The following is a 17,547-nucleotide window of genomic DNA, read 5'->3' on the forward strand; positions in this document are numbered from 1 at the left end:
TAAAAACGTAAAGCATCTAAGAAACGGTGCCTCTGTCACTAACCCAAATACTCAACGGTTCAATACAAAACTCTAATAAATGTTTTTTTTCTTCTTTTTTTAGTCAAAATTTGTTTTTTTTTTTTTTTGTTCCTTTAAATGCATAAAAGAAGAATACTGTAACCTAATATTATAGTAGGTTACTAATGTTCTAGTACCCTAATCTTATGTGTTACTAATATTGGGTTACCTTTAAAACTCCAAAAAACAAAGTGGGTATATCATTATATAAACAAGTTTGATAGTATGTCTCCTAATTTTTTTCCCATAGAGGAAACTTAGTAGATATATATTGAAGAAAGACAGAGTCCGTGATTACTCATAACACTCTCTTTCTATCTCTATACATATCGACACACCATAAAAGTTGTTCTTTCTCTCCGTCTCCTTAGCCTCTGCATCTGGGCGATTTTCTCTTTCTATCTCCCTACACCTTAGGGAGGTACTGATCCTAAAAACTCATCATCTTTCTATGCCTTCCTCTTTTCTTTCACTTATTTTTTTCATTTCTTTTTCTTTTTTGTTTCTTCCATACTCTGCGCAAAACTAGCGAGTCAAAAAAAATAAAGACACTTGCATGAGCATGATATAATATTATAATATATTTTGTAATTAGAGAAGTGAGAGAAGAGAAGAGAAGAAGGTGGCAGTAGATTCCTGTGGCTTTTTTTGTATAAAGAAACATGAAAAAATGGGTTTGACCGAAGAAACTTGAGGACGGTAACTTCATTATCAACTTTTCTTATTCTATAATATCATTAATTTACTTTTGTATTTGATTTTTGTCAACCGTATCATATTGTAATGTGATGCGTATTACTAGAGAGTATAATAATGGTAATAACAAAATGCTTTGTTACTGTATGTAATTCCCTAGACAAAAAGAATAAGAATAAAAAGAGCAAAATTCTTCATCCCAAGATCCATTAGGAGAGTCAGAGTCAGACCCCATCTCTCATTTCCCATCTCTCCTTGTCACATTTATTTCCTTCTTCTTTTTTTTTCTTCTCTTCTACTATATGCATAATATTTTGAAATTTAATACTTATAATCATACATTTATTGTTATTATTGTTGTTAGAGTCTATGCTAGGGTCCAAGGGTTCATCCCAAGATCCCCTCTTCTTCTCCTTAGGAACTCTCAACTTCTTCACATGGAAATCAATTCCCTCTAGTACCAAATCCTATTACTATTGAAGGTATGTTTATACTCTATGGTCAATTTTCTATTTAGTAGATAATTTTTTTAAAATTAATAACATTAATTAGTACTAGTTTTATCATATTTATGAGCTCATTTTCTGAAATACTAATATAATAAGAAATTTTAAGCACAAGATGAGCTTTGCCCATCGAGAGCCTCAAAACCCAAAAGTCTCTTCTTCACGAGATCCAATCTTTTGCTTTTTAGTAATTAATTACATCTTCTTCCTTCTCTTCTCTCTTCTTCTTCTTCGTCCCCTCTCTCATACCTACCTATAAGCAACACAAAGAACACCATTTTATCCCATCTGTTTTATTCCTTATATTTCGTTAATCCATCCATACGCATTCCAACTATACGGTGCAAATTCAATTTCTTCCTCTCTTTTAACTTGTTTGTTTCTTTATAATGATTTTTAATTCCCCAGGTTATGTCTAGACTGGTCTAGTTACCAAAATTTGACTAGCAATCATATAGCTACAAGTTCCTCTATAATATAGCTAGCTACACATATCTCTAGGTCTGAAATGATATTTTTATATCTTCCAAGCATATATTATATATCTGAATGCATACCTTTATGTTTGACTTTAGAAAAGCACCTTCTTGTTACCCCTTTTTTCCTCTATTTGCTTTCAACAGTTGACGAGAAGGTTGGATCAGTGCATATAATTAATTTTTATATATCTAAGAATTACATATATACAACTCCATGTGTGTGTGTGTGTGCTGTGTATGTGCATATATATAGAACTTACCAAATATCTTTAATACTATACTAATTGCAAAGTTCCTCTTATTTTACAGCTTTTTGTATGCAACCCCAAATAGCAGCTTAAAGAGAAAGCAGAGAGGATCTTCTTTTATTTCTCCTCAGAGAAACAGAAACCATATCTTCAAAGAAGTCTTGTTTAATTTTTGTCGCAGGTAAGCTTTCCTTATTTTAGAGATTGAAACCACTTCTCTAATTTATATTTCTTTCTTTATTTAGCTCACTTATTTCATATATATAAATTATAAAAAACAGAAAAAATCTCCAAATCACATCATTTCGAAATTTTGATTTCCTAATATCTTTTTTTTCCTTTGTAAATTCTTCTACCTCCAAAAAAAAAAAAAATCAAAACCCTAATTGTTTTTTTTTCAATTCAACGGCGGCTTTGTGTAGGGAGAGGGAAAAGAAAGAAAATTGAAACACTTTCATTTTAATGGCATCTTCATCAACAAACTCACCATGCGCCGCCTGCAAATTTCTTCGGCGAAAATGTCAACCGGAATGCGTATTCGCACCATATTTCCCACCGGACCAGCCACAAAAATTCGCAAACGTTCACAAAGTGTTTGGAGCAAGCAACGTCACTAAGCTCCTTAACGAGCTTCACCCTTCACAACGTGAAGACGCAGTGAACTCTTTGGCCTATGAAGCCGACATGCGTCTCCGTGACCCTGTCTACGGTTGCGTTGGAGTCATCTCTCTCCTCCAACATCAGCTCCGTCAGCTTCAGATAGATCTCAGCTGTGCCAAATCAGAGCTCTCGAAGTACCAAAGCCTCGGTATACTCGCCGCTACTCATCAGAGTCTAGGCATCAACTTACTCGCCGGAGCAGCCGATGGAACAGCTACCGCCGCCGTGAGAGATCACTACCACCACCACCAGTTTTTTCCTAGAGAACAGATGTTTGGTGGCTTGGATGTTCCGGCCGGTAACAACTACGACGGTGGGATTCTGGCCATTGGACAGATCACTCAGTTTCAGCAGCCGAGAGCCGCCGCCGGAGACGACGGTCGCCGTACTGTTGATCCTTCTTGAGAATTTAGGGTTTTGGTGGTTCATCATCGTCGATCGCTTGCTTGGTGTTAATGAAATTATAATTTAAAAAGAAATATATTTGATGTGGAAAACCAAAATATTTTAAACGTATGGTACGTCTCTCTTGATGACATTAATTTATGTTTTATTATCATTATTATTATTATCACTTAGATATATGATGATAGTCCCTTTTGTATTTCTTTCAAATTTTATGGATTTATTTCTCTTAATTTATATCACATCGGATCCAAATATGCCGATTCGACTAGGATCTTCATATGTATTTCCAGCAAGAAATGTAGATCTAATATCAGTTAATACTGAGGTGATTTTTAATCAATACTAGTGAATGTTAGACTTGTAAAGTATTTATTATTAAGAAAATAATGAATATAAAACCGTGTAGTGTAGATTAATGTACATGAAATATGTTGTATATACTATAAATGATATATATTTGCAAGAAAAGAGGTTTGATGTGGAACACTGTCAGCGTCAAGGATAATATTTGATGTAGGAAGGAGCTTAACGGAATACAACATGAACATGAAACATCTTATCTCCGGGCGAATGATACCTACTAGGCTCTTTCTAGGCTTTCTCTCTAATCAAGTCTCCTTCATCTATTTATTATGATGACTCTGTTTATTGTTGTTGTAAATACTAATTGTCACATCAAGTCATCAACTATGTTAGCAGATTTGTTTCTTTTTTCTTTTAACTATTTGGTTACTATAGTAACATGCAAATATCAGTTATCCAGCACTAGCTAGAGTATAACTGGTGTTCTTTAAAAAAAAAAAATCAGTATAGAAATTCACAGAACAAAATACAAAATAAATAACCTTTCACGAAATCTACAAACATACATTTGTTGGAAGAATTCTGACCAACAAAAAAATATGTTAATTTATCTAATGGAAATTCTAACTGAATTTTTGTTGGTAACTCTTAAATAATTTTTTTTTTTTTTGGTAAAAATTATTTGGTTATAGTAATTTTTTTTTTTTTTGACAACTGGTTATAGTAAGTTGTAACGTGCAAAATCTCAATTACACTACTATTTTAAATCAGCATTTTTATATAAATGAATAGAACATTATATAACGAATTAGTATGCATTATTAAAATCAAATTTAAAAACTATTCTTAAAATGAATACTGGAGTATTAAAAATAAAGATCATTTCTTTCTTTTTCTCTGGTTTGCTTCTAAATGAAGGAAATGTTGTTAGTTTTTAAATACGCGTTTCTCGTTTTTGTTTTCTTTTCTTTTTACGTGTTACAATGCAACTGTATCTAGTCAATTGCATTATTTGTGTCAACTAGTCAATTGCATTTAAGATACATAAAAATGATGATTATAGTATCTATATTTACACTTTAATTTGATATGTTCATTAACTAGTATAATTAATGACAAGTATCGACACAATTCCCAGTGTTGACCAAAATCCCCCAAAGATTCAGAGTATTTTTGAAGAAACCCTAAAGTTAAAAGATTGCCAATATGGTTTTCTCGCCTTGCACCTGTCGCCCGCACGGTTGTATCATCCAATTTTTATTTTTTTACTTTATTACACCATAAATATATTAAAATTAAGCTTATTCTTTTCTTTTCGATCTTTCATGGCCAAAAAGGTTTACCAAAGCAAGTTCATTGACATCGGAATTTCTATAGGATATTTAATTAAAACCCCAACAGCAATTAAAAAAAACATTAAATACATTAACAGACAAGGTAATTAATAAAATAATTACATATTAGAGCTTATTAAATATTACTAATTATATATATTTAAACCATATATTTATAATTAGAATGAGGTTAATTGTTATCACAAATTTTTTAGTAAAAAATAAGATATTTGGATTATTTTTGTTCATCAAATGGTAATTGTAGATATAAGTATAACCTCATTCTAATGAAAAAGTATTATCTGTAAACCATTTATTTATAATTTAATATTTTGTAATATATGGTATATATATATATCATTTGTTCTTTTACGTTCTGAACACACGTTTCATTATTTTGTACCACTCAAAATAGTTGACAAAAAAATATATTTATCACAATTTTTATGTTTTAGAAAAGTATAATATATCAAAACTTATAACTAGAAAAATAAAAACGTGATTAATCTACTAAATTTTTTTTTTCAATAATGTATAATTACTTAGAATTTTTTTTTTACAGTTCAGTTTATTTTGCTAAAGATTATTAAATTATTATGCTATCTTTTGAAATCATATCTTATCTAATGTAAATGATAACCGTTAAAACAATTCTTTAAATCTAACTTAATTGTTGTAACAAATGATTAATTAGACCATACTGTTATCGGTGAAAAAAAATTAGTTAGTTGTGAAGTGACTTTAATGCAATGGTCAGTGGTAAATTTAACTGTAGAAGACACCATTATGTCAGGGATCGAATTTCGTTTCCTACGAATATAGAAATTTGGCTAATGAGTCGGTGTATTGTGGTCTAATGGTTGATAAAAAAATTAGTTAGTTTTTATATTATAAATTAACAATGTGTGAAACGACAACCTAAGAAAAAAAAGACTTAAATTAGTTTGAGTAAAAACTCTTAATGTAAATTTAGATTAAATGGATAATTTTTATTTTTATACAGCAAAATTTGTCTTCTTTTTTTTACAATTAGACAATGTACCCAATATATGAAGAAGTTAACGAGCTCCCTCCAGATAGTCATTCAATCTCTCATCAAGATTGAGAGCTGGCTTTAAAACTCGATGCTTTTGTCCAAAAAAAAAAGCTCGATGCTCAGCGGATTATTTTGTGAAGAGGTTCTCGGAAGGGATTGGTTACGTTACTCGTGGGTCGCATGAAATATCATGAGTCATGGGAAGAATGATTTGCTATGTTTAACCAACATGGTCAAGGCAGTCTCCATAAAGAATAATAAAGATAAGAGAGTCAAGAGGACCATAATAATGTCGATGAAAAGAATCGTACTAGAAATTATCTGAAACATTTTCCATCACTTGGCTAACAAAATAAACGAACCTTTTAAGCTTTTTGACTCCTCACTGGAGAATCTGTGCTGCCATGTCAAAAAGTTCAAAAACTTTTTGAGTTTGATCCTTTCATCCTTTATTGATAATATATAGTTCATATATATAGAAAATATTTTTGCTTTTTACCCTATTTGTTTTCTGAAAAACAATATACATATATACTTATTCAGGTTAGTTTCGCTATTAATAGGTAATGATTCTAATTAGATAATACACTATATCATACATAACTAGATGATGTCAATGAAGGATTTATCACAATACAAGTTTATTAAGAAAACATATTAAAATAGCTACTTTATTTTTTATTAATATATTACACAATTGTAGCTCACTACTACACAAAAATTTCAGGGTTACGAGGAAATTTGTTTTAAACATGGTATTAAAATCTGAAATACACTTTATTTAAAAAAAAAAAAACAATACAATACTAAAACCTCACTTAATTTAAAACAAAAAGTGAAATATGGAGTGATGTTAATAAAAACTAAAGGTAGTGTATAAAGCAGGGAAAAGGTATGAGAAGTGTACTTATCTAATAGTGTGATGGCAGAAATAGGTACAATTTCGTGGGAAAATTTTACTTCTTGAATCCATCCAAAACCTTCTTTTGTGATCTTCTCAATTCGTAACAAACTGTTTGCTTTTAAATACATTATCTTAAAAGCTGTTTTTTTTTCTACACTCACTCTCCCTATATCTCTGTCACAAACAAAGCGACCCCCACATAATATGAGAGACAATGTTCATCCATGGGGCATGTTTCGTATATACGATTATTAAAGTCGAATGATACAAAATTGGGTGCAGTACTTTCCAAAAAAATTGAAATAGATATACATATATCAAGCTGCACATATGCTTTAAGTTTGGGACTCAAAAATTTAGAGCAAACAAGGCGAGCCTTTGTGACTCAGTTTTTGGAGTTAGATTTTTTTTTAGAAGAGTAAACACATAAGATTTCAATTAAGTCAAAATTAATTATTTCTTCACATATATAATTAGGTTCTGCAAAAACTATAGGCCAAATGTTTGAAACATTGCTTAGTCTATAATGACGTAGTCATGTTAGTTATTATTTCATTTCTTTCTGTTTGGATGATAGTGTTCTTTGTTGTAAGATAACTAGTCACTCTAGAGGCACAAGAATTTATAAAATTTCTTCACCTAAAAAAAATCTTATGAACCATAATTTTATCACTCCACTGGTAATGGTTTATGGTTAACCTTTTTTTTTTTTGGCAAAAGGTAATGGTTAATCTATTCCAAAAAGTACCTATGAAAATTTACATACATACTATATATTGGATGAGCTAATTAAAGAGCATTGGCTGGGGCTTAAGAGAGAGTCGCGTACTAAACTTAGTGAGAAATGTTAATAACTTAATATGATAAATTGATAACCGAACAAGCCCTCCTCTGTTTCATCACTTTAAACTTGGCAAAGTTATAATAGTTGATAAAATCTTGGTATGATTTTTTGGCGTCGGTAAATGGATGTATATAATGTAGTAATGTATATTACACGAGGTTGTAAAGCAATGAATGAGTTAGTTTTGAGAAGAGTGAGAAAGAGAGAGAGTGAATAAATGCAAAAGCTCTAAAATAGTTAGGAGAGGAGAGGAGACTGTTAAGCAAGAAGGGTTTCCCAAAAGAAGAAAGCCAAAGAGACGAAATAGAAAAGGACAAAAATAGCGACAAAAAGGCAAATGAATAGTGGTAGTTGAGATATGAGCCTATTCCATTTATTATTTAAATCCTTTTTAAAATATAAATACATTTTTTTCTATTTTCATGGCTTAGTATTCAAAATTTATACTACTTTATATTGTGTGTGTGACAGATGGCTAAGGATATGTCATTTGAGATGGAGAGATCATCATCTCTCATTTATTACCTTCTTCTTGCTTTTATTTCTCCATCAATGTTCTCAATTTTTTTTTTTTTTTTTTCTAATAGCAAAATGAAATTTATTTATTTTCTTTGAGTTTAAATTTTGCACATATTGTTGTCTCAAAATAATAGCACTACTAATTGTTGGGACAACAAATATAAGTAATACACTGATTTTTTTTTTCTGGGTTTATATTCTACTGCAATAGTTTTCAACCATCAGAATATTTAGTAACTATATAGTTTAACATTTGCAAGAAATCAATATTAACACAAATTTTTATAGTTGATAAAATTATAAAAAGCGAAATACATAAATTATTTTATTTATTTAACCTTTATCATATTACAAGAACGCAAGATATATGTTTATACGTTTGAAAAAATTATAGTATTATGCAACTTGCTTTTCTTAGAAAAATTAATATTATCTCAATATTTACACCCAAAAAAATTAAAAGTTAATATGGAGAGAGATCAATAATGAAGAAAGAACACAGCAGAGAGAAGCTGCTTTGCTTTTCGCTCATATCACATCACGCACAGAATTATCAGATGCTACTGATTTGAAGGACGTAGTCAATTTTTTTTTTTATGATTTTTATTTAATACAAATTCATTAAAAATAATATATAAAAAAGACAGAGGTTGGGATGACAATGATGACGTACTTTCGCAATGATGCTCTTTGTCTTAAATGCATCGCCACTGTTTTACTCTCTCTCCATCTGTCTATCTCTTCTTTCCTTCGTAATGTAATTGTACCGCTGACGCAATGCACATTCAATTTTTGATTTCCTAGTTCATTTTGTTGATGTGAAGATCAACTGTGTTTAAGCTTGGTTTTGTAATTACTGTAGAATGTTTATTCTTAAGTTCCAATTTTAAACATCTTTAGGCGCTAAGTACAATTTATAGTTTGCATATGGATACATATTGTAATAGTTTAATGTTACGATTGAAAAAATAGGAAACATTTGATAAATCTCTTTGTTAATGAACTCTATTAGGACGGTAAACTAACATTTGATTTTTTTACTTGTTAACCTGGTAAGACTATTTTCATTAACAAAGATATTTAACCTGGTATGTTTGTCAGTTTGTACGCAAGATTATTAGTGTTTGAATGGTAACTGCGGTTAGAGCGGCTAAATCCATCTGCGGTTTGGACTGCTCCATTTTAAAGACGGATTACAGATCGCTGCAGACCAACTCTATTTGTATGCAAAAGCGGTCCACAGTTGGTCTATTGTGGTCTTGTATCTGCTTTATTTGGACGGCACCACTGTGGATAACATTTGCTAAATGAGAAATAAAAAAATGTACAGTCCGCAGATGGATTTGTCCACCTCAACCGCTGCAACTATTCACACCGTTAGTTAATTCATAAAATGAGATCGTTTAAACCGAGTCTTGAATGGGCGATGGCCGATAGGAGTTTTGTTTATACTGTTCTTGGTTTACATTAAATCAAATTATTTATGTCTTAGTGTTACTGTCATTCATTTTTTTTTTTTGCGCTACATTATTGATAGATTAATTTTGGAGACTACAAAAAACAACTTTCTATTTGTAGATAATTATTTTCCTTGCCATAGGAAGTAAATCCCAAATATTACTGAGTATGTTTTTAACAATTTTTGCATTTTACTATGTACTTTTCGTAGTCTGCCAAACCATAAAAAGTAATAGCGTAACAGTTTTTGCAACTACCTAGTAGCTGTAATGTTTTTTATATAACTCTTCATGGATCAATATGTGTAATAATTTTTTGTCGATCCCATGGGAGCGAAGACTTATCCAAGTATTTTATGTTGTATCACCGTATCATTACCTAGTCCAATTTGATAGTTGATAACCACATCTGATGGTAACGTAAGGGTAAGAAATGAAGCTCACTTGTTCTACTTCCGGTGATAGCATAACATGTGGAACTTCCTATTACTTTGCTTTGAAATCGGATAACCCCTAATTGTTATGTCAGTATGAATTCGGAATAACACCTCAGTACCAATTGTTAGATCATATACCAATTACTTAAACAATGTATGCATTTCAAATTCACGAATTCTGAATATTTGAATTCTATAATTTTTACAAGACAGAGAATCAAAAGAGAAGAGAAAAAATCAGAGAGTCAACCAAACCGTCTTTATTCAACAGTCACTAAAGTTTGTTACAATCTCATCAATCTACACAAAATGTATATACTCAATTAGAATAGAAACTTAGCTTTGTATATAAATAATAATTCTATTTTATTAATGTTTATAAAATATCTCTCTCAAAACTAAACATACAAAGCTCTCTAATCTCTCTTGTATGATTGTCACAACTCAACAACCATATTTATAGAATTAGAATTCCTTCACTAATCCTAAAATGAATAGAAAACTTTTTTTTCCTATTCCTAATATAACTAGAACTTTTCCTTTTAGTCCATCTTGTCATTAACCGACATTTTAATGATACCTTCGGTTTCAAGCTTCAAAGCTTATCCAACAATCATTCTCTTAAACTTTAAATTTGCAACGTTCCGACAACCACTTTTTAGTGGGCCCTATATCCAATCCCAGTCTATGGCCCACCTTTTTTAATGGGCTTCACGTCCTCTCACTAGACTTGTGAGCCCATCCATATCTGATGGTCGGTTTTTTTTTTAACAAAAAAATATCTCTCTCAAAACTAAACATACAAAGCTCTCTAATCTCTCTTGTATGATTGTCACAAATCAACAACCATATTTATAGAATTAGAATTCCTTCACTAATCCTAACATGAATAGAAAACTTTTTTTTCCTATTCCTAATATAACTAGAACTTTTCCTTTTAGTCTATCTTGTCATTAACCGACATTTTAATGATACCTTCGGTTTCAAGCTTCAAAGCTTATCCAACAATCATTCTCTTAAACTTTAAATTTGCAACGTTCCGACAACCACTTTTTAGTGGGCCCTATATCCAATCCCAGTCTATGGCCCACCTTTTTTAATGGGCTTCACGTCCTCTCACTAGACTTGTGAGCCCATCCATATCTGATGGTCGGTTTCGTCCGGAAGACTTTAAAAACTTGTTTACCGTCCCTACAAATCACCACATGATATTTTGCTAGTATTTTGTCCTCACTCGCACAGTTCCGACAATCACTTTCCGAAAAGTCACCCATCCTGAAACTACTCCAGCTCAAGCACGCTTAACTCTAGAGTTCTCTTAGGACCTTTGACCAAGAAGATAAGTACACTTTGGTGACATAGGTGGCCAAATCAATTCTTTTAAACTTGTCCGTAAACCGGGGTGTCACAATTCACCCCCACTAGCATATCTCAACGTCCTTGTTGCGCACCAAGACCGTCACCCCAGATGGTGTGAGCCCACCCGAGTCAATACTCTTCTGGGTTTGGCTCTGATACCACTTGTAATGCCCGACCGCCACCTCTTTAGTGGGTCCCATGTCCAATCTCAATCCATGGGCCCACCTTTTTTTAATGGGTCTCACGTCCTCTCACTAGGCTCTTGAGCCCATCCATATCTGATGGTCGGTTTGCTACGTCCGAGAGGCTTGAAGACTTGTTTACCATCCCTACAAATAACCACATGATCTTTTCCTGTGTTTTGTCCTCACTCGCACAGTTCCGACAATCACTTCCTGGAAGGTCACCCATCCTGAAACTACTCCAGCTCAAGCAAGCTTAACTCTAGAGTTCTCTCAGGACATTTGACCTAAAAGATAAGTGCACTTTGCTGACTTGCTATCGACGTTAATGACAATTTGTTCTGTCTTCCATCTTGTGACTTTGCTTAAAAGATCCTGCAGCCATATGGCTTGGTTTGCAGTTTCTGTTGCAGCCATATACTCTTCTTCGCATGAAGTGTAACTGTGTCCTGTTTCTGCATACACCACGTGATTGGTTAGCTCCCGAAATAGAAAAAATGACCAGTGGTACTTCTTCCATCGTTAGGATCAATGTTGTGACTACTGTCACTGTAGCCAATAATTTTATGATCAATGTTCGGTTTTCTCCCTCGTAGACACTCGTATGGTGTCATGTTATCAAGTGCTTTTGTAGGCACTGGAGTAATCACATATGTGGCATGACGTACTCCTTCCCCCCAAAGGTAATTCGGTACTTTCATAAATTTAAGCATGCTTCGTGTCATCTCCATCAACGTTATGTTCCTTCTTTCCACTATTCTGTTCTGCTGTGGCATGTATGAAGCCGTCAGGTTCCTATTGATGCCATTAGCTTCACAAAAATCATTGAACTCTTTATTATTTTTTTTTTTCATTGAACTCTTTTGAATTGAACTCTCCACATTTGTTAGTCCTAAGAGTAATGAATTCTTTCCCAAGATCTTTCTCCATAACACAATTAAACCCATTGAACCTTTCAAATGCTTCACTCTTCTCCTTTAGCAAGATAGCCCACATGTATCTGAAAAAATCATCCACAATAACAAATATATATATTTGTTATGAGCAAGTGTAGCTCTCGATATTGGTCCGCATAAGTCAGCGTGGAGAAGCTCTAATGGCTTAGATGATTAACCATTAAATTTGGATGCAATAGTCTACCCTTACCATTAGCTTGTCGAGGATGTTGATCAGAAATCCAAGGATGTCACCATACCAAAATATTAGAACCATATCCCACCATCCACCTTGCGCCACGCTCTACTAATTTTTTTGTCGAGAAAATGCTCTTTCAACCAAACGATGGTGAACGAGGCTTTTTAGCCAATATCGGATGTTTGTTCGTAAAATACCGACCTTGCAGCACTTGGGCAAACAATGAATTCAGGAATTGAATCAATCACGAATACTATTTAGTAAGCATCTCATCGTTGAATTTATCCAGAGCTCGAAACCCCAATCCTCCATTACTTTTTTCTTCACACAACTTATCCCAAGCCACCTAATGTAGTCCCTAATCCTTATCACTCGATCTCCACCAGAAATTTGATATGGCGCTTGTTAACTTAGATGTCAGGAAGTTTAAAACATGATATTACGTGGGTTAGAAGGGCCAGAGCAGCTGATTTAATCAAAATTTCCTTCCGACCCTTTGTTAGATATTTTGCCGACCAACCATTCACCCGATCATCCAGCCTCTCACGAACATAGCTGAACCTTATTGCATGAACCCTCAAGGCTTTCCGGGATACACAAATAGGAGCACATACCCCATTCTTTAGAAATACCAATGAAAGTTTTAAGATGCTCTCTAGCTTGGTTTGGTACTTTCTTCCCAAACAAGATAGATGATTTCACAAGATTGACCTCCTGACCCGAGGCTTTACTATAATTAACAATGATATCCATAACTGTTTTACACTCATCCTCTTCTGCTTTACAAAAGAATAGACTATCATGAGCAAATAAAAAATGAGAAATAGGGAGACAATCATGAGCTAACTTCATACATGTGATATTATCCTCCCTCTCAATCTTGTCGATATTAGCAATCAAAACCTATGTGCAAAGAATAAACAAATAAGGAGAAAGAGGATCCCCTTGTCGTAAGCCCCGTTTCGGGAGAATAGAACCTCGGGTCTGACCATTTAAAAGGACTTGATAAGATACTGAACTGACACACTACATAATCCATGAAATCCATTTACCAATTGACTCAGGTCCGCTTCCAGGAACGACCATTCCACTCGATCATAAGCTTTGCTCATATCCGTTTTAAATGCCAGAAATTTTGAGTTACACTGCCGATTAGTATTTAACCCATGAAACATTTCCTGTGCTATAATAGTATTATCCGTAATCAAACATCCTTAAACAAAAGCCGACTAAGTTTCTGAAATAAGAGAGGGTAAAACTCTCTTCAGCTGAAAACGCAGGATCTTATAAATAATCTTGTAACTTACATTACAGAGACTAATCAGCCTAAACTTCGCATTTTTTCAGGCTTATCCACTTTTGAGATAAGACAAATATTTGTTTCATTTAATCTATTATCAAACTTACCAGATCGAAAAAATCTTTTACCAAATCTACCAAATCCCCTTTTAAGGAGGGCTAAAATCTCTGATAGAACATGATCATCATGCCATGGGGTCCTGGTCTTTTTTTCGGATGCATCGCAAACAAGGCTTTACGCACTTCACACTCAGTAATGAGTGGATTTATTTCTTGAACCATCTCTGAGGTACCACTCACATTGGACTTATGGAAAAGATCCAAAAAGTAAGAAGAAGCAATATTCTCCACCCTGAAGTCATACTCATTCCATGAATCATCAGATTCATACAAACCCACTATTCTATTCCTCACTCGCTGCTTCTTAGTAGAAGCATGAAAAAACTTAATATTCTTATCCCCGTTTTTTAACCAAAATTTCCTACTTTTCTATTGTTAATATATCTCCTCTTCTTGATAAGACTCTTTCAATTTCTTCTCTATAATATTAATTTCTAATTGTGAAATTGTATCATCCATCTTGGCATCTTCCAAACCTGTCTTCAGAGAGGAAATAAGAGAAGGACCAGTTGGGACATTATTTTTCCTCCACCAAGAAATATAATTCCTACAATTATAAATTTTTTCCACAAAAACCGGGATCCAAACTTTTTTTTGTTCGGTTCCACATGAATTCCACATCCCCACTAAGCCCCTCTTTTCCTATCCACTTCTTGTCAAAGCGGAATTGTCTATTACGCCGCTCAAAAGTTTTTGCACAAGTTGCTAATATAGGGCGATGGTCATAATTAATCATCTCTAGATAATCGATCCTCGAGTGAGGAAAAAGACAATGTCAATATTCGTTCCCTAACGCACGATTTAAACGACATCTGACAATTTGATTATTCCTCCTATTATCTCGCCAAAATAACTGTTCCCCATAACAAAGAAACTCTAACATACCACAATGGCAAATCATTGAAATAAACGACATAAAAGAAGCCGGCCTTAACGCTCCACCCAATTTTTCATGGTTTCATACTAATTCATTAAAATCTCCAATCATAAACCAATGATCTGTCTTAAGAGATCCAATTTGAATTAAAATTATCTCAGACCGTCTCCCGATGTTTAGGGACAAGATCACTATATACAAATGACAAAAAGAGAAACTGTGTTACCCTAAAGAAACTTGGACATCAATTAAACGATCACACTCAAATACAATATCAAGTTTTGAATCCTTGTAAAATAAAGCTAAACATCTGCTAGACCCACGTAGTTCAACCGTATACAATTTATTATAATCAAATTTCTTTTAAAATTTTCTGTAAATAAAAATAACATTTTTTTTTGTTTCTAATAAAATAAAATGTCTGACTTATTCTTTTTTTTCACAAATTCTTGAGATACTCCTCTGTCAGGTCCGTCCCAATGCTCTGACAGTTCCAACTCAAAATATTTACATTTGAGCCAGCGGTTTCAGAAGCGCCACCATCCTCTTCTTAAACGTAGGACTTCTTCCACCAGCAGAAATGCCATTTTTAGCCTTATGAGTTTGCTTACCCACAGCCTTTGGTTTTGGTTTGAAAACTATATAACTTTAATTTTTTATAAGTAATTAATATACACTAAAAATAAAACATCATCATTAGATGTAAAAACTAAAAAAATAAAAATAAAACATCATCATCGACACAGTACTGTGGATTAGATCTTAGTTTTAAGTTTTAAGGTTCTAGTGGGAAAATAAACTTCAACTATGTTTTCACCCGCGGTACACATAATAAATTTCAACTATAAAATTAGTGTATTTTAAATAATAATTTTTAATTTATTTATTTTTTAAATTTCCAATTAATTAAAAATTTTATCTAATTAATTTATAATTTTTGTTTAGAATGTTTTTTCTTCTTTTTACGTTTTATACCGTTTATAATCTAATTACATTAAATTTATTATTAGATAGAATATAAAATTTTAAAACACTTAGTTTTGTTTTCTATAATTAAACAAATGTATATGTCTATATGGTATGTTAGTGTATATTTTTATGTGTATATAATTTTTTTTTTGGAATATTAAGAATGTGTTGTAGTATGTGATATTTTGTAGTTCATATAATAAATAATTTATAAGTTAATTTTTCAAACTATGACTACAAATTTATAGTATATGAAATAAACTAATAGTTTTAGTTTTGGTTCTATAGTCCAAATCCGCCATGCTAGGCAGATCACACAACATGTTCGAAAAATTTTAATCCGCAAAAACTCATCATACGAAACCCGTAAAAGTAAATTATAGTATGTGAGGCTAAAAATTACTTTTTATCAAATCAGTTTTTCAAATTTTTAAAGAACAATACCTCTTCACTCAGCTCATTATAAAATAAAGAAATAAAATCTGTATAAATAAATTATGTTTGTTACCTTTTAAAATATTTAGTTTCTATAAAAAAAAATTAAATATAAGTAAAGTTAATTTATTTATTAAATTAATTATTTAATGCCAATAACATGTCTGTAAATAAATGCTAACTTCAGGATTTGTTTTATAAATGTCTCCAAAAATGTATATATACTAGATTTTAACCCGCGGTACACCGCAGACATATAATTTTTATTATAATTTATATTTATGCTGTATCTATTTATTAAATATTGGATGTTTTGTAAATAGAAAAATAACTAAATTTTCCGATTATTGTGTGGATAAATGTTTATATTATTTTATTAACCCGCAATACACTTCATGACCATTTGTTTGTTATATTTAATTTGTTTTGTTTAGTGTTTGAGATTCTATTTTAATTTTTAATTATTATAACAATGAATAAGGGATCTAAATACATAATAAGTAATATATATGCTGTGATTAAGTCACATTTTTCCTAATGATTTAATTATTTTACATAATTTTAGTTAAATCAACTTGATTTTATGTCAAATATTCTAATATTATTAGTCTTAATAAATAATTAAATGAGGATATAACCCGTGTTAACACAAATGTAATAACATTTTATTAATTTTAACATGTTCTTTTTATAACTCATCTACTATATAATTATATAGTATTTTAAACTTTTTTAATTTTACATAATCGTAATAATCAAAATTTCTATTAAGTTTATATATGTTAATTATAATATTTAAATAAATGTCAGTTGAAGTTTTTCTTACGTTAAGAATCAAAGCTCATATATTTTGGAAAACAAAATGGGAATCAAATTGTTGTTTTCTTCGTTTGTGAAGGATTCAGATATAGAATATCTTCAAAACACAACAGAATGTGTAGTTAAATATATGATAATTTCTATTTCCATATTGATTGCTGTTATTTATTTAGTTGGAATGAAATGTAAAATATTTAGGAAACAAAATCTGAAGTCATATTAGTTTTGGAAAATTTTTAGGGATTAATGTTGTAAATAACTTTTTAAATAAACAAAACTAAAAGGACATAACACAAAATGTAATTCAAAAATGTTAATATAGATATGTATGCATATCATACAATGATAATAAGGAAAGTCATAATTTTGGCTACAAAGAGAAAATGGAAATATGACAAACACGAGATAAGAGAATCTTATGAAAGTTTATATAGTATCTCGTTTTGAAAACTAAAAAAAAAA

The 17,547-nt window shown here is 31.6% G+C and overlaps 1 protein-coding gene across 5 annotated transcripts; it reads left to right on the forward strand.

The window, feature by feature from the left end:
* Nucleotides 1–265: 265 nt before the first annotated feature.
* On the forward strand, nucleotides 266–3,291 carry LOC104787269 (protein ASYMMETRIC LEAVES 2). 5 transcript variants are annotated; one of them, XM_087450949.1, is made up of 5 exons: nucleotides 266–481; nucleotides 656–759; nucleotides 1,121–1,238; nucleotides 2,051–2,170; nucleotides 2,412–3,291. In XM_087450949.1, exon 5 carries the CDS (start codon nucleotides 2,452–2,454, stop codon nucleotides 3,052–3,054), a length of 603 nt encoding a protein of 200 aa, XP_087307075.1. In that variant the 5' UTR covers nucleotides 266–481; nucleotides 656–759; nucleotides 1,121–1,238; nucleotides 2,051–2,170; nucleotides 2,412–2,451; the 3' UTR covers nucleotides 3,055–3,291. The 5 variants fall into 5 exon arrangements, with proteins under 5 accessions (XP_087307075.1, XP_087307074.1, XP_087307078.1 ...); XM_087450948.1 differs by having other exon boundaries at nucleotides 307–759; XM_087450952.1 differs by lacking the exon at nucleotides 1,121–1,238 and having other exon boundaries at nucleotides 361–481.
* Nucleotides 3,292–17,547: the final 14,256 nt, after the last annotated feature.

Source organism: Camelina sativa, chromosome 5 (assembly GCF_030686135.1).
Source record: "Camelina sativa cultivar CO46 ecotype springtype chromosome 5, ASM3068613v1".
NCBI lineage: Eukaryota > Viridiplantae > Streptophyta > Magnoliopsida > Brassicales > Brassicaceae > Camelina > Camelina sativa.

Coding starts and splice junctions, on each gene's coding strand:
- LOC104787269 (XM_087450949.1), top strand. CDS start 2,452: ATGGCATCTTCATCAACAAACTCACCATGCGCCGCCTGCAAATTTCTT.